The 20,930-nt window shown below is 43.6% G+C and overlaps 1 protein-coding gene across 1 annotated transcript in view; it reads right to left on the bottom strand.

The window, feature by feature from the left end:
- The window catches only part of CATSPERE (catsper channel auxiliary subunit epsilon), a 57,069-nt gene that overhangs the window by 7,937 nt on the left and 28,202 nt on the right, over positions 1-20,930 (bottom strand). The window contains 9 exon segments of the mRNA XM_045817791.1: positions 844-930; positions 5,590-5,689; positions 10,187-10,266; positions 10,547-10,580; positions 10,978-11,025; positions 13,014-13,066; positions 14,858-14,933; positions 16,434-16,492; positions 18,257-18,699. Coding sequence (XP_045673747.1) covers positions 844-930; positions 5,590-5,689; positions 10,187-10,266; positions 10,547-10,580; positions 10,978-11,025; positions 13,014-13,066; positions 14,858-14,933; positions 16,434-16,492; positions 18,257-18,699 — 980 coding nt within the window.

Below are 20,930 nucleotides of genomic sequence, written 5' to 3'. Positions count from 1 at the left end.
TAGTCACACAACTAGGAAGGAGTGAGAGGGGGCCAAGGATCTGAGGGTGCATATTAACGGGGTGAAATAATTGTTGCCCGTGGAATTTAAGCTGGATGAAGAGGGGAAAGGTAGCCTGGGAGTGGGGTGAGGGTGGTGGGATCTACAGACTGAAGGGTATGCTGGGGTTGAAGGGCTGCTCACAGGGTTGTTAGAGAAAAGCTTCTGGAGTTATGCTGTCAGGGAGATGGGCAGTGGTGGGTGGAAGGTGAAGTGTTCAGAGTGGAACACAGAGGGTGATGCACAGCATTTGCGTGTATCTCCGTTTAGACCTGCACAGATTCTGATGTAGAAGCAAAGTAACGTCCTTATTGTAGGGTGAATGTTTTATAGGCTGAGGTGGCTTATATATCACTTTTTCTTCATGAGATACAATTTGATTCTCCAAATAACATGCATCAATCTCAATTTAATAAATTCAATTGCAAAACATTGAAAGCAGTATAGGATGGATAATTGGCATTAAGAAATGATCTTTTAGTTGTACACGAATGGAAACTCCAGGCATCCTTTAGAAAGATTCACTCTCAGTGTTTTAACATGTTTGTCAGGCATTTAATAATCTGTATACACAGATTTTCAGCAGATCAAATGATACAAAATTGTTAGTAACAGGAGCAACATAAGATCAAACAGAAACAAAGATGAAGCATTTTTGAAATCACAGTATAATCCAACAGAAAAATCAGATTTGATTTACAAAAACAAATTTAAACCCAAAGTGTTTCCATCCAGCTTTATTAATACCGCAATGCCAAACTACTTATTAGAAATAAACAATTTGCAAGGGAACATTTTTCTTACCTCAGGTCCCCAGACTTTTTCTAATGGGAGGTCCTTGTTCAGCTCCGTCATCGACCTCCACGTCTGGGCTTCATGTAAGCAACCAGTCTGTCCACAGATAAAGACAGGGTGTCAGTTTATGTGTAAGTACTGCATATATTCCAGTGCCAGTGAAAATTATGTTTTGAAAAGTGTTTAATTATTTAAATGTTTGCTGACACACAGAGAAACCATTGACTTTCACACATTGACCTGGTACAGAGAGAGCTTCTTAAACTCTTTTATTACTGCGGACTGTGTCGCACGGACAGTTCTGTTACCTGTGAATGAATGTGACAGCTTTATTTCTTCTTTTCCAACCTTTATACTTCTCATTTACTTTTATTACCTATTGTTTGTCTCCTCACAAAGGTCAGGAACGGTGTTGGCCAGAGACAGTGGAAACCAGCGCTCTGACCTCGTGTTCCTGATTTCAGATTTTCCAGTTTTCACCTTACATGCATGTTTTCTATAGCTTTTATTCATACCTATATTGTATTAGGTTCAGGCAGTTACCACCTATTTATAATTTTCTAAGATTTATTTTAAAAATGATCATATGCGGATGATAATTTTTTAAACAAATGATGTTTTATCAACTATTGAAATAGTCTTATATTTTTTCTTCTTCATTGTTAATATGCTGGATTACCTTGATTTTCAAATGATATGCCAACTCTTTGTGAATAAACAAAACTTGGTCTGGATATATGATTTTTTAAAAATACATTGATAAGTTTTATTCGCTACTATTTTGTTTCAGTGTTTTGTGTCAATGGTCATGAGTGAGACTGTCTCAAAATCCTCTTTTAGAGTTCCTCCTCGAGTCATCAAATGAGTCAGAACATGCTCCCCTTACACTGATAATCTGGATGAGGTTTTTTTTAAATTTTTTATTAAAAGATTTTATTTATTTATTTTTAGAGGGGAAGGGAAGGAGAGAGGGAGAGAAACATCAATGTGTGGTTGCCTCTCCCGCTCCCCCTTCTGGGGACCCGGCCTGCAGCCCAGGCATGTGCCCTGACTGGAAATCAAACCGTGACCCTCTGGTTCAGAGGCCCACGCTCAATCCACTGAGCTATACCAGCCAGGGCATCTGGATGGGTTTCTATGGGCCAAAGTAAAAACTGTTTACAGACTTCGACCACAAAGCCATCTGTGATTAGAGATGTCTATATTTTTCTTGGAATACAAGGAACTGTTACATTATATTTTTTAAGGCATTTGTTCATTTTACCCATTTGTCCACTGTCAAATTGATTGAGATAATAACCTCTATTATTTACGTTGTAAAATGATAGTATTCAAATTCTTTTTTTTTTTTCATTTATGAACTGGAAGAATTTTATAAAGAGGTGCTTCCTCTCATGTACTATTTGGTTACTCACTGGCATAGTTTATTTGAGGAAGGTAGGATAAACACTTGTTTCTTTCTCTTTTTTTGCCTGTTTTCAAAATAAGAAATTAGTTTCCTATCATTCTCCGAAGGTAAACTTAAAAAAATCATTATGAATGCAGAGATTTAACACATTTAATGGATTGAACCCTCGCAGTGACTATTCTAATGTAGCTCAACTTGCCCCATCTTTGGCCCATAGGAAGGTCTTCATGTTGACCTCTGATTACCATTGACATGACCCTAGCAGTCTTTGAGACGTCCTGGCTATAGGGTATGTCAAACTTCTCCAAGTTCATGCGTACACTTTCTCCTTCAGGCTTCAATCAGCCATTCATCTAAGAATTCCCAGTAACGTTTAGTGGGGAATGCTATTTCAGCACAACGATCTGGGTACTGAGGATATGTAACTGCTACTGACAAGTTATGTTTCCAGGGATCTTAATAGACAGAGTAGGAAAAATTTACCTATTTCTCTCTGTCATGCTATATAAACATTAGGTTCACATATTGTATATTCAGACCAATACCTGTTATAATGCCTCATGAGTTTATATTGAGTTCTATAGGAATTCAGAATTTTTGTCTAACTTCTTCTATCTTACATATTTATCTCTTTGCTTTTACAAAAAAAAAAAACAAAAACACTTGGTGGAGAATGGTAGTGTTAGAATGTCTCATCATTACACGTTTGCTTTATCTCACATTACACAACCTCACAGCTTCAGAGTAACAATACAGATATTACCACCACTATCATGATTACCAAAAAGTTAGATCTTTTCCTCTGCATATGCTGTTCGCATTCTCCTGCCATTTTTAGAATTTTTAGAATTCTCTCTTTTTTAGGACTCCAGTTCTTAGATCTTAGCATCACATCTCCATTATGTTTTTTCTCCATTTTATTTATTTATTTTTAGAAAGAGGGGAAGGGAAGGAGAAAGAGAGGGAGAGAAACATCAACTGTGTGGTCGCCTCCTACACACCCGCACTGAGGACCCGGCCTGTAACCCAGGCATGTGCCCCGACTGGGAATCGAACCAGCAACTCTTTGGTTCATAGGCCGGCACCCAGTCCACTGAGCCACACCAGCCAGGGCCTTTTCTCTATTTTAAATCAGTTCCTCTCTCCATGCTGTATATTTCTTTCTGACCTCTCTTCCAGTTGACTCATTCCCTTTCCAGCCATCACTCCCCAGAGCTGAGTGCCTAATTCCAGTTATTCCAATTTTATTTTATTTTTCCTCGAAGTGATCAAGCAGCTCAGATATAGGCACGGATAAGGCAGGGAGACTGATGTCTAAAGCTGCCCATAAGAGTGAGCAGGAACAACACTGGGGGAAGTGACCGAGATATTGGCAAAACCAAAACTGACTGGAGAACTGACCTATGTCAGGGTAGACAGGAAAATGAAAGAAGGCAGGTGGAAGAAGGAGGGAGGGAGAAGGCAGAGGCTTCAGTGAACGGACACTCAATTGTGCGAGAAAAAAGGAGGCAGAGGAGTAGTGGGAGTAACAGTGAGGGACCTGAAGAACTGGGGGCTGAGACCAGACTGGACTGTGTGAACTGCTTTACCAGGGCGAGCTGGATGAGCTGAGCTCACCTCTGTGTGCTCTGGCAGTAAACCCCAGCCCTCAGAGGTTTGCCCGTAAGCAGGTAATTCTCGATCACACGTAATTCAGTGCAGATCTCCCTGGGCGGCTGTTCTTATGGATGACCCTCCCCAAAGACCTGAACGAGGAGCTCTGGCTCTTTCTGTCTGGTGGCTCCTTGAAGCCCCCACCCTGGGCCCTGTGTGCCAGCACTCTCTATTCCGTCTTTCGTTGTTGCTGTCACATGACGACATGTGAAGGAAGACAGGAAGCATGGAGGTTCATGGGGTCCCCCCTAAAGTGCTTCATCCTGAAAGTGGCCCACAGGATCTGCTCCTACTGCAGGGCCAGAACCAGTCACGTGGTCCCAGTGAGATGCGGCTGGGGCCAGAAAATGCAGTCCCTCTTCTTAAAGACTTTCCCCAGCAGTAACCCTCCAGGGCAGATGGCAGAATGCAGGCGTCCTGCATTTGCAGGGCAGGAGGAGAAATCAGTAAGTTCCGAGTATATGACAGCGGCAGGTAGGGACGGGTTAGATGGCAGCTGGATGACAAATGGCAGTGTGCTGAGGGTGACAAGATAATGATCTGGAAATAATAGTGTGGGTTAGGGAGATCCTCAGTTCCACAGCTCAGCCTCGAGTGAGGGAAGAATAGGATTTGGTGGAGAAACAGGAAAATGACATTCTCTGAGGAACACTTATTGAAGAAGGATGAAGGGCATTGAACCCCAAGATACATTGGGAAGGTCTGAGAAGGTGGGGAGTGAGGGGAGTGTGGGCCCAGGTGTGGAGGGTGCAGAAGTTTAGGGATGAGAGCGGGGTGGGGTGGGGGAGTCGGGCAGAGGGGAGTAGGCCAGACGGACTTACACACCGAGTGTCGAACGAGTGGAAGAGGAGTGTGTGGTGGGATGGGTTGGTCTGGTGACACAATTAAAGGACAGTTAGTTCCTGCCGTTCTCTGGAGGGGACAGCAGGTGGGGCTCAGGCCACTCAGCTGCTTCCTGGGTGGGTAGTCCTTGGAGAACTAAGGTCTCTCTGGTGGATGAGAAAGTTACTTTGAAAGGAGCATGTTACTTCATTTTGTCTGAGCACGAGCTCTCGGGGGAACCTCAGGAATCCATTTCCAGACAGGCTCCATCCTGAAGCCCCCTCTGGGGCCAAAAGCCCCATGTGGGGGTGGCTGGGAAAGGAGTTGCGGCGGGAGTGATGAGGCCTTTGTGCTGTGGCCTGCATCGTCAAGGGGCAGAATAAGGGGGAATTGCTGTGCAGGCTGAGCTCCACCAGTCAGAGAAGCTGGAGGGAAACCAGGAGAGAGGGGGCCTGGGAAGGCAAGGTCAGCAGGTCACATGATACGAAGAAGTCCAGTGAGGAGAAGCTCAGAGAGTGTCTGTCTGATTCAGCACAAATGTGATCGATGCCCAAAGGCCAGAGGCAAGGCAGGGAGACCGGAAAAATCCAGCATCCAACACAGTGTGGAGAGCAAAATATGTATCTGTGATCGCATCAGGCTACTCTAAACAGTATTTTATTCTTTTCTGACCACTTTAAATCTGTCTTATAGGACAATGACTTCTTGTTTCATACATTACTTTTTGTAGTGCTAGGATATAGAGGTAGTATATGTTTCTTCCTACCCGCAGTGGACTGGTGTTCTCCCCCTGAGATAATCTGCGGAGCCATCTACAACAGAAGGCCCTGTCTAAGTGCACGCTAAGTCCCGCTGCGGCCTGGGGGCCGTACCTTCTTCATCGTGGTGTTGAAGCTGTAGTCGTCCCTGCCGTGTATTTCCCACACGATGAAGTTGGCTTTAACCTCTTCTACAAAACCCTCGTTGTTGTATCTGAAGGAAAAAGCCAACACAAAAAAAGAATTACTTCAGCCTCCTATAAATATCATTTATTTTTTTCTGGCCCCTTTAAACCTGTTCCACGTGACAATGGCTTCTTTTTCATAAATTAGTTTTAGTGGTCACAGGCTGTACGGGCGATATGTTTTTTTTTTTTTTTCTACCCACAGTGGACCGGTTTTATTTTCTAGAAGAATAGCGGGGTCCACCCCAGCTTTCAAGTCAGATGGGCTTAGGTTTCCATCCTGTCTTTATCACTCAACAGCTCTGTGGCCCTGGGGAAGCTATGAAACTCTTTGTGCCTCAGTGTCCCTATTTGTAAAATCGTCCCAGTGCCCGCTGTATGGGTTCCCGTCAGCTCTCAGAATAAACCTAGTACTAGTGAAGCAGGTTTGCGTGTGTGTGTGTTTTACATTGTTGGAGCCATAGCTTCTCTTTGCTTTGATACGAACCATATACTGATCATGGTTCAATAGTGGTTCAGTGGGAGAGTAGCCGAGGCCCCGCTGCCATGGCTGGTCACAGAGGGGGAGAGACAGAAATGAGTGATGAATGGGGGCCGGTCAAAGCAAGGATCTGGTGTCATTTACTCAGCAGAGACCCAGTGGGTGCCTATTCGCAGCAGAGCAGCAAACCACAGAGTGGCTACGATGAAGACAGAGAGGCTGACTGTCTCCCTGGGGGAGGCCACGGGTGATGATATGGCTGCCTCTCAGAGGATCAGGGGCATCTGGGAGAACTGAGGTGGGTGAAGAAGCAGAAGCCACCAGAAGCCCCTGGGGCAACGGGCACACACAGCCCGTGACCGTGGGAGGACTGGCGCGAGCAGCAGTGGCTAGCACACAGCCCAGCGTGGCCAGGCTGCCTGCTCCCCTGACCCCGGCACCGAAGCCCCAAGCCCCACTGGGTTTAGAGTAGTTACCCCAAACCCAGTGACTTTAAAAGACACGCGTTACTTCACATTGTTAAGATTATTTTTTTCCTGCCATCATAAGACCGCAGCCACAGTTCAGGTACTGATACAGTCATACATTTGCTAGCCAGAACTTGTGGCTGTTTTAAAAATGGTCGCATGTCTTCCTTCTCCATCAGTTATTACCCATTTTTCTAAAAATGGAACTGTCCCTTGCACTCCTTGAACGGAAATATCACTTAGGACTTTGGTCTCAGACAGACTGCCTCAGCGTCCGGTATGTTGGCCGCATCCCCTCTCTGGGTCTATTCACAAAAACTAACAGAGCCTTGACAGTGCCTTCTTGCTCGCTGTGCAGATCGCTGCTGGACTTTGCAGCTACTCTCACTGGCTCCCCAGGCCAGCTACAAATTGCCACTCTCTGCTCCTGAGAGCGGAGAAAAAACAGTTACCGTCCCATTCTCACAAATGGGGCAGAAAAATTTCAAAGGTCAGAAAGTGGTCTGGGAGAAGCTATTTCATTGCCACCCTAATTAGTTTACAGAAGTCATAAAGAGAGGAACTGGGGACTGGAGTCGTGGACGCTGACTGCTCTTGGGGCGGGAGGAGAAGCGCAGAGAAGCAAACTCTAGGGAGAGCGCTGGACCCTGCCCATGGGGTAATAATGCACCAGGGTGTGGGGATGCACACGGTTTTGTAGTTTGAGAGATTTGGGTCAGGCTCTTTAGCACAGCTCTCATTCTAGGAACTTCAGAAGGTGCAGCATGCTTGATTGCATCCTCTATAAGCCATCAGATTTCTGAATGACTAAGACTAGTGGCAAAACCCTATGTTTGCTTTAAATGAAAATGATCTTGAACTGTGAGCTGCCATCTTTAGACACTCACCAAAAGCAGTAAGCTGCAGTGCCATCTAGTGGCAGTAAGGATAAATTGCATGGCCCCTGCTCTCTGGGTTTATAACGATCTTTGTTAACATTTTATTTATTTCATTGAGATTATGGGATAAAAATACTTGCCAGGATAAGCATGGCTTCTTTTCGTTATGTTCAGTAATATAAGATGTAATATTTATTACACCTGAGGAATGTAGAAAGGCCACTAATGGGCAACTAACTTCTCTACAGATTGCAACTTCACAACCGAAGTTCCACTTTGGGGAAGGAGGGACCTCTCTGCTGAGTGCTCCGGTGCTCGGTTTCTATCCCGTGTGACCTCTAGGACACCCCATTGTTTGTGGTGCTTTAACACTTGGGGCCTCACTGGAGGGACTGCCCCTCCCAGGGTTAATTAATTTGTAGAGATAGCAAATAATTGGCCTTCCAGCATGCCTTTCACATGCTAACCAACCAACCCAGAGCCCCCAGCCCAGCCATCTCCTCCAGCTCTCCTACTCTGCGCTCTCCAACTGCCCTAACTGCTCAGGGCCAGGTATCAGACAAGTAGGGACAACCCCTAGGCCCAGAGCCTGCTCACATTTTCCAGAAGGGCCAATCCTAAGCCTGCTTTACCCTGCCTTCTCCATTCCTTCCCACGGGCAATAAAGTCAAGGCTCTTGCACCCTTTTCCCCCTCCCTCCCTCTGCCTCCGGGCAGACCCTGGTGCTTCCCCACGGGACCCTTAGACATGGCCTGTGTGTCTGCATGATGAGCCAGTAGAGAGGGCAAAGGTGATGGTGCAGCAGAAGGAGGGGACACTCTCTGGAGCGGTGCTTTCAACTAGGAAAGGGGTGGGGATGCAATTCACATGTGGAGGGATGGATCTGAGAGTCACAGGGCATCCAGCTATGGTGGTAGGAAGGCAGAGTTATTGATACAGGTGCTTGAAGACGAGTAGACGCGGTGGTGGAAATGGGTGGCGGATCTCTTCTGACCGATGTCACCTGATGGATGACACGGGGCCAGGCTGCTCTACTGAAGGGGTAGAGAAAGGCTTCCACCATTGGGGATCCATCTGGCTCCTTCCCCAGCCTCTGCTCTGACCCTTCTGCTCTCACTCTGTGCACCTTCAAAGGCTCTTCTCTCCGCTGAAAACGCTTACCCAGGGGAATTCATTGCCTTCCTCACTTCTTTCCTCCCTGGCTGGCCTTCAGCTCAGTCTTCATTACCCTTGAAGCCTCAGTGACTCAGCTAAATGCATGCTTCCTGGCAGCGTCTCCCAGAGCCCCTCTTCCTTCTGTACCTGGGCTGGGTATTTCTGTGTTTCAGTACCACCCACCCACCCGCTGCTTTCGATCGTTCCACTCAGCTTATCGCCAGCTCCTGTGTTTGTCTATTTCATCAGACTCTTGCACCCCTGAGCTCAGAAATCCTGTCGTATTCATCTCTGAATTCCCAGTGCCGAGCACGGTAATTAGTGCCCAGTAGCTGTTTAATAATGATGGATTGGAGTGGAGCGCGCACTTCCGTGGGAGAGGACGTTGGGATGTTTCCCCTGCGGGGGATGAGGCACTACATAAAACAGAGATAACTAGGCCTCGGTGAGGGCGAGGAGGGCTGGGAGGGCCCGGGAAAAGCAGTGGTGTGGTTAGATGTGTGGGAAATCAAAGCTCGACAAGAGAGCCGGCCAGCCTGGCTGCTCACAGAACCCCAACGGCGGGGGGGGGGGGGATGGCGTAAGAAGAGGGGAAGGAGCGTGGGGTCTTAGAACTGCGTGGGGCAGTGGGGGCAAGAAGGCACTGGCAGAGGCCTTTGGGATCCTCACAGGGGCAGCTCCGAGGGCAAAGGCGAACCAGAGCTCCTGGTTCATGATCCTGCACCCACCCACCCTGTGGGAGCTCAGGAGCCCAAGGGCCCGGAACGCTGAGTGCCTCGGCTCACGTGTTGATGGTTCACACCTAAGAACTTCGCTTCCAGTCATTTACCCTAATCGTACATCTGGACCAGAGTCCAAACATGGCCACCAATGGATATGCACCACGATTTTATTTGTAATAGCAAAAAAAAGAGAAATATAGGTCATTTATCTCTTCGTATATTTTAAAATGTATAGCTAGCTGTCACTTCTGTAATTATAAATCAAAAATAAAGTCAGAGAAACTAACAGATGAATACAAAATTACTAGGAAAAGCCTTCCCCAGAGCATTTTTATTATGAAATGCTGTTCATGAGAATTAAAAGTTAGAGGGAATACTTTTGAAATCTCCCCAGTCCCTTATCAGTGCACATGGTTTCTTTCCTTGCAAGCTTTCAGTGGTTCTTGGCCCACGGAAAGAAAAGTCACACGTCACCTGGGGACTTCATTCCCATCAAAGTACCTCCAGTTTGGGAAGGGTGCTGGTAGGAGATGGGGGAGAGACGTAGAGAGGGTGAAGCGAGGAGGGTCAAGGGGACTCTGCCTACACCCCCGAAAAGAGCCTTGGCCATCTGACCCACTTCGGTGTCAGCTGCCCAACTGGCGCCTCCCTCAACATGCCGGGACCATGGGTTGCCCCTTCGGTGGACCCACACTGAAAACCTGGTGTCACGTGTATGGGGAGCTTAAAAATATTGATTATTAAGTGCATGATTAATTAGCCTTTTCATCTTTTATTTTGAACCTTTCAAAGTAAGTTCGAGTTTTAGTGAGATTGTACTTACAATTCAATCAAAGGGTGAAACTTTTCTCTAAAATCAAGTCTCAATGGGCAGCCATATATTTGCCAGTTATACTGTACTCTCTGGAAAAAAAATGCTTTCGTTATTTTTGTATTAGGCTGATTGATAAAACTATAGTTTTCTTTCTTTTTTAAAAAATATTTTATTTATTTATTTTTAGAGAGGGAAGGGAGGGAGAGAGAGAGAGAAAGAGAGAAACATCAATGTGCGGTTGCTGGGGGTCATGGCCTGCAACCCAGGCATGTACCCTGACTGGGAATTGAACCTGCGACACTTTGGTTCCCAGCCTGTGCTCAATCCACTGAGCTACGCCAACCAGGGCTAAAACTATAGTTTTCTTACCAAGTTTTTAGATGGTCGATTTCTCAGATATGATCTGTAAAGAAGACATTTTTCATTACTTATCTTTTCCTCTTTTCCAACTTAAACATCAACACCATTACTACGGGTAGGGAGGTATCACAGAAGTCAAATAGATAACCATAATTACAAAATACTCCCAAACTATGTGAAAATTAAACAGCACATTTCTAAGTACCACATGGGTAAAGAATAAATCTTAAAAGAAATTTAAAACTATTTCCAACTAAATGAAAATGAAAATCCAACTTTTCAAAATATGTTACGTGCAGCAAAAGCAGTGCCTAGAGGTAAATTTATAGCAATAAATGCATATATTATAACAGATGGATGCTAATAGGAATAAATACTGGCTCTGAATTGTTGGTGCTACATGAATAAAAACTCAGTGCTTATGTTAAAGTATTTCTTACTTTTCGATAATGTAATAGAAATCACGTGGGGTACATCTTTTGGTAAATCTACAAAAATAAAACACAATGAAGTTGTAATACCATCATTTCTGACATACTTGCACAAACATTTAATCATTGAACCCAGTAATCCTCAAACTTCAGGGTGTCACAGGATCACCCCCTACTGAATTACAATCTCTGGGGTGAGTGTGCTGCCCTAGCATTTCTGTTGTTAAAAATCAGTTTCGCAAATGTTTCTGAAGACACCAGAATTTGAAATCCGCTGATTTACTTCTTATATTTGATACATGAGGAAAACTGATAGACAAATCTAACAAAATGAAGACACACTTCTGTGGATGTTTTTTCCTAAACACCGATTTCTAATTTCTACTAGAGATTCAGTTGTGCAGAGAAGGGTCTACTTAAAGGATTCGCACAATTTCTAACTTGGATTGATGCAGACATAGGCTGTTGGCGTATGTAACGACAGCAGTTTTAGTAAGTTAAATTACTCATTGGACTGTTTTTGTAGGCTGTAACTTGTAAGGAACCTTAATCACCACTGTGTTTAGATAGCTATTGGAAGTTTGGACCATCTCCCACCTCAAACCCAAATGAAACCCCAAGAGATGCTCTCCTCTACTGATAAGTCTCCCATCAGAACAGGGAATAAGAAGCACAAACAGTAGGTACAAAATAGATGTGCGGCGGGGGAGTTAAGAATAGTACAGGAAATGAAGAAGCTGAAGAACTTATAAGTATGTCCCCATGGACATGAACTAAGGAGGGAGAATGCTGAAGGGAGTGGGGGTGCAGGGTGAAGGGGGATAAAAGGGAGAAAAAGATGGGACAACTGTAATAGCATAACCAATAAAATAGACTTTAAAAAAATCCCATGTATAATGTGCACAAAGACTGGGTGTGCATTATACATGGCAAAATACAGTAATGGATCAGTACGGTAATGAAAAGAAAAAGTAGTAGAATACCTTGGACCCCACATATGTCCTTTTGTAACTATGAAACCATGGGCCCCAACAACCACAACCCAAATCCCAGATTAGGGTTGTTGTCTGGGTTCCAGAGCAATGGGTCATTGACTGAGAGGCCCTGTTCTTACTCCTGAAATCTGTGTTTTGTAAACAGGTTCTCCTGGGGATACTGCTAAGTAACCCTGCTCTCCAGACCCTCCCAGAAGTCGCTGATTCAGGCTGCTGTGCATCTCACTGAAACAGGAAGTCTGCACGCTGGGAACTGATTTGGGGAAGTTACTGCTGAGTGCAGCTATTCTCAAATGTTACTGCCCCTACTCATCTTCGGGAATTTTTTAAAAATAGAGATTCTGACTTAGCCGAAGTGGAATTCGGCATTTCTATTAAATTCCCAGGGGAGGCCTGGTCCAGAGGCCATACTCTAATGAGCAAGGGTGTATGTAGACCGTCCCAGAAAGAGAGGCTATGGGTTGTATACTTCAATTAGCCTTTGTGTTTCCCGGCAAAGGATTTTCAGAAAATGCAAATTCCTTGCTGAATGACATGAGAATGCTTGAGTATCAATCCAGCAGCTGATTATTACAATTCAATTTTCAAAAGATTATCAGCATGACAGATGAGCAGACCTTCGTTTTGGATGAGAGCAAATCATTTCACTCACAGACTCAGCCCCTCTTCTAACCACAGGAGAGGAATCACAACACATGGCTATCTGCACTGTACATTTCACCTCGGTTAAACAGACTTCTGTATGTTGACCTTGATTTTCCTACGTAGTAGAAAGAGAGCTGTGGCAAGTGGATGACACACATCCCAGCCTGCACCACTGCACACCAGAAAGAGGTCGATTCTTTTTCCCTTTCAGGAATGATCAAATGAAACACCCAACTTGGCAAAAAATTCCAACAAACTTGGTTTGGATAATTTGTCCATTCAATTTTGGATTTCATTATGAACATGTCAGGCATTAGGCTGAAGTTATCACTAAGAATTACCATCTCGTTCACCGTTGGTTTCCAAATGAAAAGAGTAAGACAGGTCAAGTGCAAAAATACTTGCCCTTTCACAGCAATGTATTTACTACGATCACAGCCAACAGCTATTGCGAACACCTAGAATGAAGTGATTTAGGTGGTGAGGTCAGTGGTTCTGAGGCACATGGTCTAAAATATTTCTGTAGCTAAAAGCAATGACATTTTATAGATCCACATTAATAACCTCTTAAATGCACTGTTTTCCTCCTTCTTCGATCACTTTTTTCCTCGTTCTTTGTTTCGTTTCTTCCTTATTGCTCATGAGGCCCAAAGGTTGGTTCTCTGCCTTCTGAGGTCAGCATCTCCGAGAACGCACCCAGTCTCACCCTTCACCTGCACCTCTCCTCTAGTCTCACCTGCACCTCTGCTGCGCCCTGACTCAGCTGGCACGCTCTTAAAGACTTATTTAGAGCGAGAGGAGAGGAGGAAGAAAGAGAGGGAAACATTGATGTGTGTGAGAGAGAGTGATCGGTCGTGTCTCATACATCCCCTACTGGGGACCTGGCCTGCAAACTGGACACGTGTCCTTACTGGGAATTGAACCAGCAACCTTTTGGTTTGCAGGGCCGGCACTCAATCCACTGAGCCACACCAGCCAGGGCTTAACTTGACTTCTTTTTAACCAGAGTCCTGGTTCTTCCTCGACTGTGATGACTACTATGTGTTTCTACCTGGCTCCAGGACACCTGACTCACTGCTGTCTACCCTGACCCCACCCCCACTCCCCAGACTTGCAGAGCTGACCTAGACACTTGCATTCTGTTGTAAACATGTCTGCTCTGTTGCATATTTCCACAAGGCAAATCTGAAAACCACCCAATACTTCCTCCCTGAAGAAGGACTTGGGGATTATGAGGGTGGGGACAGGTAACGATGACCAGCCTAGCCTGATGGGCGCACTGCTAAACCAAGACCTTTGGGCGCCACCCGAGAGGCCTGTACAACAGCAGGACCTCATGGATTTTGTTTTCCGAACCACCTGGCCTCACCTAGAGGACCTGATTTGTTCTCTCAACACCCATCCCTGCAGTCCTCGCTGTCCATCATCATTAAGTCTTTGCTCTTTCAGGCGTTTCAGGCATCATCTGGGCACTCTGTCACTGGGGCTGTTTGGTCGCTGCGTCCCGCATTCCTCCGCGCTGGCTCCTGTTTGCCCCTGGGGAAGGGGCCGCCTTTCCACCTTCGCAACTCATTACCAAGCACCCAGACTGAGTCCAGAAACACAGGAGGCCCTCGACACATTCTTTTGAAGTAAGGAAATGGTTACAGTTTTGAAGAAACCAATGCAGGATGGCAGTCTTCTCTGATAAACTGTATCCCACTTTAATGGTTTCCACTAATTTCAGTTTTCCTTTACACAGCTTTATTTATTTGAAGAAAAGGAATGACTTCACATTTTTTGTATATGTTTATGTATCTCCCTCTACTAGATGGTAAACTCACAGAAGGCAGAAATCTGAGTTTTTGTTTCCAAAGTAAACCAATGCTATCTCAGCATTGCTAAGTACTAGGGAGGTGGTATTATGTGGATGTTATATGTCTCATTTAGTTTACTTGCTGTTCATTATTTTTTTAAATTTATTTTTCAATTACAGTTGACATACAATACTATATTAGTTTCAGGTGCACAACAAAGTGATTAGACATGTATATACCTTATGACGCACTCCCCTGAATAAGCCTAGTCCCCATCTGACACCATGCATAGTTATTAGAATATTATTGACTATATTCCTTACATTGCACTTTATATCCCCAGAACTATAACCAGAAATTTGTACCTATGCCTTATTGAAGTAAGTTGTATTGAAGTAAGTTGTGGCTATTTTTATAACTGGAAATTTGTGTCTATGCATTAGATATACTTACCTTTGGGGATATTGGACATGTTTTTGCATATTCACTCGGCCTAAGCTGAATAAGCAGAAGGCCCGTCTTCTCGTCTCTAGGAGAAAGGACACATACAGGTGATTACAGACTCACAGGGGAGGTAGAAATGACCCCGCCTTTCTGCAGAGCAGCTGAAAAGTCCCACGCACCCAATGTGACCGAACCTCTTGGGAGGCATGCGAGGGGCCTGGAAGGGGTGCTGGTGACTGCGCTCGGGTTCTGCTAAAGCAGCTGTGCCTGTGGTCAGACCCGAAGGTCACTGTCATCTCATCGTATTCCATGCTCGGCCAACATAGGATTGACACAGTGGGGAATCGAAATGAGCATCCACCCGCACGCACTTCAAACCCCTGTGTGGCTGACACCCGCAGAGCCCGGAGGGGGGCGGAGGTCACTACCGCTGACCTTCCGTCAGGCTTCCTGGCGGTATCACAGGCCAGAGCCACTGTGGCAGTTCCTTCTCTAGCTTCTACACATTTTCCCTCCTGTGGATTAGCACCTTCAGAACAATCAAGAGGAAGTTATGAAAATAGTTTTTTGAACCACATTCTGCTGCATACTATGATCTCATTGGCATGGAAAGGGAGAGAAGATATAATGCCCTTCTAGCTTATGAAGGGCACGTAAGTCATTCTGTGCCCGGGCAAAACAACTCAAAAATCACAGAAGAAATTTAGAAAGCTTTATTCACAACCCCTCCTTCAACTAAGGAAAAATCTGAGAAAAAACAAATACAAACAAGCTAACCACAAACAAATGTCCTTCTACTTCCAATGTTTATTACATCGTCATATTTATTTAGTTATTTATTTAATATGTATATTTATTATGAAGTATAATAAATAAATCAGGGGACAAATAGCTCATCTTCAGTTTTAAATCACTGTGCCATATTTCATTAATTCTAAGATACATATTTTTTCTCACTTAACACCTTTGAAATTAGGAAGCATCTTACAACTATGCCAATTGTGGCTTTTTTCAGTTTGATGGCATATTTGGTTTGGTAAATTCAGAAATATAGTACAGATCTGTAAAGAACACGAAAGTAAAGATTCCACCTTTGATTCTGTACACAGTTTTTCTGATAGCACATTTTGTTTTTCTACTGTGGCTAATTTCAAAGCTTTTGGTATTTTTTTCTAAAGTATCCCATGGACTGGACAATTTGGTATGTATTCTACAGCGACAGAATTCTGAGGGAATACCCACCAAGCCAGAGCACACAAACATTCCAAACCACAGCATGACAAGGAGAAACAATGAGAAAACATGCTGGAAATTTACTGAATCAAGAAATAGCCTTCCTTTTGTTTTGCATCTTCAATTGGATGAATGAGAACCTTCAGATAGGTCATGCTTCCACTGAACCACACAGAATATATTCTACACTTTTATACCCAACCCTAATTTCACATCTATCCAGACACTGCAAGGAATGTCAAATCTAGGTATTTAAAAGGATATGGGGCCATTTAAACAAAAGGATAGTCACACATCAAAAACCTGAATAGCATATTTTACATGAGTAGGTTCTTTTAAAAGTCATACTTACTGCAAGTTGAAGTAATCATTGACTGCCTCATAATTTACATCCTGATAAAATGTTGTGGTCTGAAAAAGAATGTAAAAAGGTTTATGCAAAACAGGAACATTGAGAATGGCATAAATGGATTCTTTCAAGGCAGATTTAAATCTTCTTTATATAAGAAAAATAATATATTAAGCATTTCTTGTTTATTTTCCATTTCAGAAACTCCAACTATGTACATATTAGATTTGCGTTGTTACATTTTCCTTTTAGTTTTATGTGAAAGTTCTATTTCTACTGTTTCTCTCTCCCTTCTCATTTGAATTTTGTCATTACAATATTCTTACTTTTACTTTTCATTTATAACCTGAGCAGAGCAGACTTTTCACTTCTGTTTCCTAATAACCTTGGTTCTGGACATTTTGGTTTCTTCTCTGAGGGTTTTCAATGATTACAGATATCAGACCAACTGTAGGGAGCTCCAATAAGTGGACTTGTTTCAGAGGAAAGCCTGTAGTCGTATATTAAACATGGACTAATGAATGTGTATATTTATTTAAGTTAAAGTAAAATGTTTCACATATATCAGTTTCATTTTTTTGAATGATTTTCTGCTGTAGCCGACCTTGGTATTAACTGAACTCTGTCACTCCACCCTGTTGTAGAAGCTGGAGGATGCTGGGCCTAGAAGAGGGAGTGGGGAATGGAATATACAATACTTGGGAGGAGAGTGACATGGCATTTAAAATGCTTATGCAATCATATTGATTGGAAAAGTAGTGTACAAAACGGTGTATCCAGGATATCTATGCCAGCTGTGATAGAATGTTGGCAAAGATGGCTGCAAGAATTCCTCCCACTCATGTGTGCATGTCCTTTACAGTATATACTTTTCAAAAGATTTTACTTGTTTTTAGAGAGAGGAGAAGGGAAAGAGAAAGACAGGGAGAGAAACATCGATGTGAGAAAGAAACAGTGGTTGCTGCCTCTTGTATTCACCCCAACTCAACCAAACCCACATCCCAAGCATGTGCCCTGACTGGGAATCAAACTTGAGACCATTTGCTCTGCAGGATGATGGCCAACCGACTGAGCTACACCAATCAGAGCTACAGTATCCTTTTGCTGTTCTTCTATGAACAGACAGACTCTATTTCTGCATCCTATTAATCAGGGCTGACTTTGTGAATTCCTTTGATGAACAGAAGGAGGCCAAACCTAGGCTTCAAGAGGCCTTGTAGCTGCTGCCACTTGCGCCATCCTGGGACACTGCCCTGTGTCTGCTGTGCAGAGAAGCCAGACTGGTGTGGAGGACAGAAGCCAGGTGGAGCAGACACAAGTGCTCCAGTGGGGCCCCTTGCAGTAACAAGCCAGTGCTTATGCCAACCACTTGACCTGTGAATGAGGCCGTCCTAGACTGCCCTATCCCAGACAAGCCACCAGACAGCCACAGTTTCATGAATGAACCCAGATGAAACAAGCTCAAATGCCCAGAAACTCATGACCCCAACTGCTGATGCACAGAAGTGGTTGTTTGCAGTCATTAGGTTTTGGGGTAGTGTTACACTACAATAGGTAGTAGAAAGAACTCCACAGAAAAACGAGGTGCTAAAAAAATAAACAAAAGGAAGCAAACAATACAACTGATGATACTTCTGCAGGAATGTATTTTAACTAGCGAAGAGGCCTTAGATATTAAAAGTGAAAATCGTAGCTCAGGAATTAATGGTATATTTCTCAACATTTTCCAAACTAAACCTAGAAGGGAGATCCATTTTAAAATGATTAACATTATGCTTTTACATTTATTAAAGTGAAATGAAGAAATTAAAAAAATATTCACTTACCATGGTTTTAGTGCAGTATCCTAAGACAATTTCATACTGAACCTGTTGTTTCATTTTTAATATTTTTGGGCCATATGATTCCACAATAATATACAGACCAATATTTTCCGGGTAGACTATTTGAGCCCAAACTGTCAGGTTCTGTCCCTTGTCCAAAATGTTAAAAACAAATAAAATATTAGTAGTAAATGCCACAAAAGGGCATTTTTCTTTTGTTTTTAAAGCTATACTCTGTGCTTCCAGATTTATGGGATATTTTTGTGGGGATATTGTGCCACTTCCAGAAACATACACGAGATATCCTTGACCAGATGCATTCATGAAAATGAGCGATTTTGTTGTGCTATTTACCCATAGGTGTAGCTTTACCGCATCTTTAATATTAATCTTGAAAAAAAACATTATATTATTTTCCATTTTTACCACAATATTTCCATAATAATCTGGAAAAAAGAAAGAAAAGTTTGAGTTACTCTAAGTAACCAGAAATCCATGCTATGTTCTATAAGTGGACTCTTAACAAAAATGATTTCTTTCACATTGACTGTTTGCAGACTCGGAGAAAACCGGCACGTGCAGGCACGCACCTACACCTGGACTCAAAGCTGGACAACTCCTCTCCCCTGTTCATAGTAAAGCGGTGCTACCCCCGGCCACCCTTCTCCTTGCATTCGTTGTATCACTTACGTGCTGTATCATTTACAGAGAAAGAAGGAGCTGGAGTTAGTGCATTAAATAAAAATGAGAATGAGCACAACAGGAATGGCATTAGGAGGAAGCATTGTGTCATGGATGAAAAATGTGTCGCCCCCTCCACCCTGCACTGCCAATGCTTATGCTCAAGTCCTAAGTCCTATTGTGACTGTGTTTGGAGGTAGTCTTTAAGGAGGGAATTCAGATTAAATGAGGTCATAAGGGTGGGGCCTTGATCCTGCAGGACTGGGGTCCCTAAGAGGAGGAAATGGCACCAGATCTCTCTCTCCCTGTGCCCCCTCCTTTCTTGCATGCACACAGAGCAGGGGCCCTGTGAGGACCTGAGAAGGAGGCTGCTGTCTCCAAGCTAGCAAGCTAGGAAGAGAGTCCTCATCAAAAGCCAGCCTTAGTGACACCTTGATCTTGGACTTCCAGCCTCCAGAACCATGAGAATATACCCTGCTGTTGTTTAAGCCACCTAGTCTGTGGGGTTTTGTTCAGGCAGGTCCTAGCAGAACAATACAACTGAGATGAAGAAATGGAGGCAGGCTTGGCACCCCTTCAGGGTGACTCTGTAAACAAGAGTAAATACTCTCCCCTTAACAGAGTATTATGTTTGAGTCACAGAGGTTCACAGACAGTGAGTCTCTCAACCTCTTTGGTTCTAGAGCTGCATCTGTAAAGTGAATAGTTAGTTCATTTACCGGTTTTCTTTTCAGATACAGCATTCCCTAGGGACCACTTCTTGGGGTATCCTTTCTGTAATTTTCATAAAGGAACACTTAGGGAGGTCTGGCTGAAAAGAGGAAGGTAGATTCAGAGTTGGGGAGTTCAGAGGCTATTCTGCATCCGACATTTGGAATCTGAATAAATAGGTGACCGTTTCACAAATTACCATAAATTATATTCTGATTAAACTCCTAACTCAGAAATGTCATTTTTTTAAAGATTGGAATAGTTGAATACCATTGCCAACACACATTTCCTCTCAGACTGAAACTCCACTATTGTTATAACATTGTCACAAGGAATTCAGCAATATGACAACATTCCTGAAGTCGTTACACTGAGGGGGGGTTCATATGAAGCTGGGAATAACTTTCAGAGTGTTCTAGTGAAGCTGCCAGGGTAATGTGTCCTTAATGCTGAGCCAGCATCATGGGGATTGGACGCCAGTGCTTTCTTGGCTCTGCCACTGTGTGTGGGGTGAGGGTCAGGGTCAGGGTCAGGGTCAGGGTTAGTGTGGTGCCACCACAATTGGGGCGATAACAGTGACCAGGTGATTTTCCTCAAATAACTTAGATTTCCTTGCACAGTTAATTCTGTTTTGTTCGCTTTGGGCAATGAACCCCATCCAGGCTTACCAAATTCTTGGCCTGTTGTGCTTTGTGTGTGTTGCTGGAAATTTCACAAGGTGGAAGGGGAGAAAGATAAGGGTGATGACGTAAAATATATCTCTGCTGAATGACGAAAGTATTGCAGGATACACAGTATGATATATAAAATGTAGAACCTCACCCAGATGTATTGTTTGTGGATTTCATATAACAGTCATGGGAATGTAAAATATGGCATAAAATATGGCAAAATAGAGTCCATGAAATTGTAAGAACTATGTATGGCACCAGGACTTATTGTGATGATTGCTTTGTCAGATACAAATGTCTATCACTGTGTTCTATCCCTCAAACTACTATAACATTGTGTGTCATGTACAATGGGAAAAAGTCATTTACACTGTACTGTAGTTTATAGGCATGCAGTAGCATCATGTCTACAAATTTACATACTTTAACTCAAAAATACTTTATTGCTAAAAAATGCTACCCATCTTCTGAGCCTTCAGCAAGTTGTGGCTTTTTGCTGGAGGAGGGCTTTACTTTCAATGTTTAAAAAACAAAGTATTGTGAGGCTTATAAAGAGAGGTGCATTAAAACGCGGTATGCTTGTACTATTCCTTGAAGGCTTACCACCTGCTGAG

The sequence above is a fragment of the Phyllostomus hastatus genome, unplaced genomic scaffold, assembly GCF_019186645.2.
Source record: "Phyllostomus hastatus isolate PE091 unplaced genomic scaffold, TTU_PhHast_1.1 phas_contig_148, whole genome shotgun sequence".
NCBI lineage: Eukaryota > Metazoa > Chordata > Mammalia > Chiroptera > Phyllostomidae > Phyllostomus > Phyllostomus hastatus.
The sequence above is the reverse complement of the archived record's forward strand: the minus strand, read 5'-3'. Positions and strand labels throughout refer to the sequence as shown.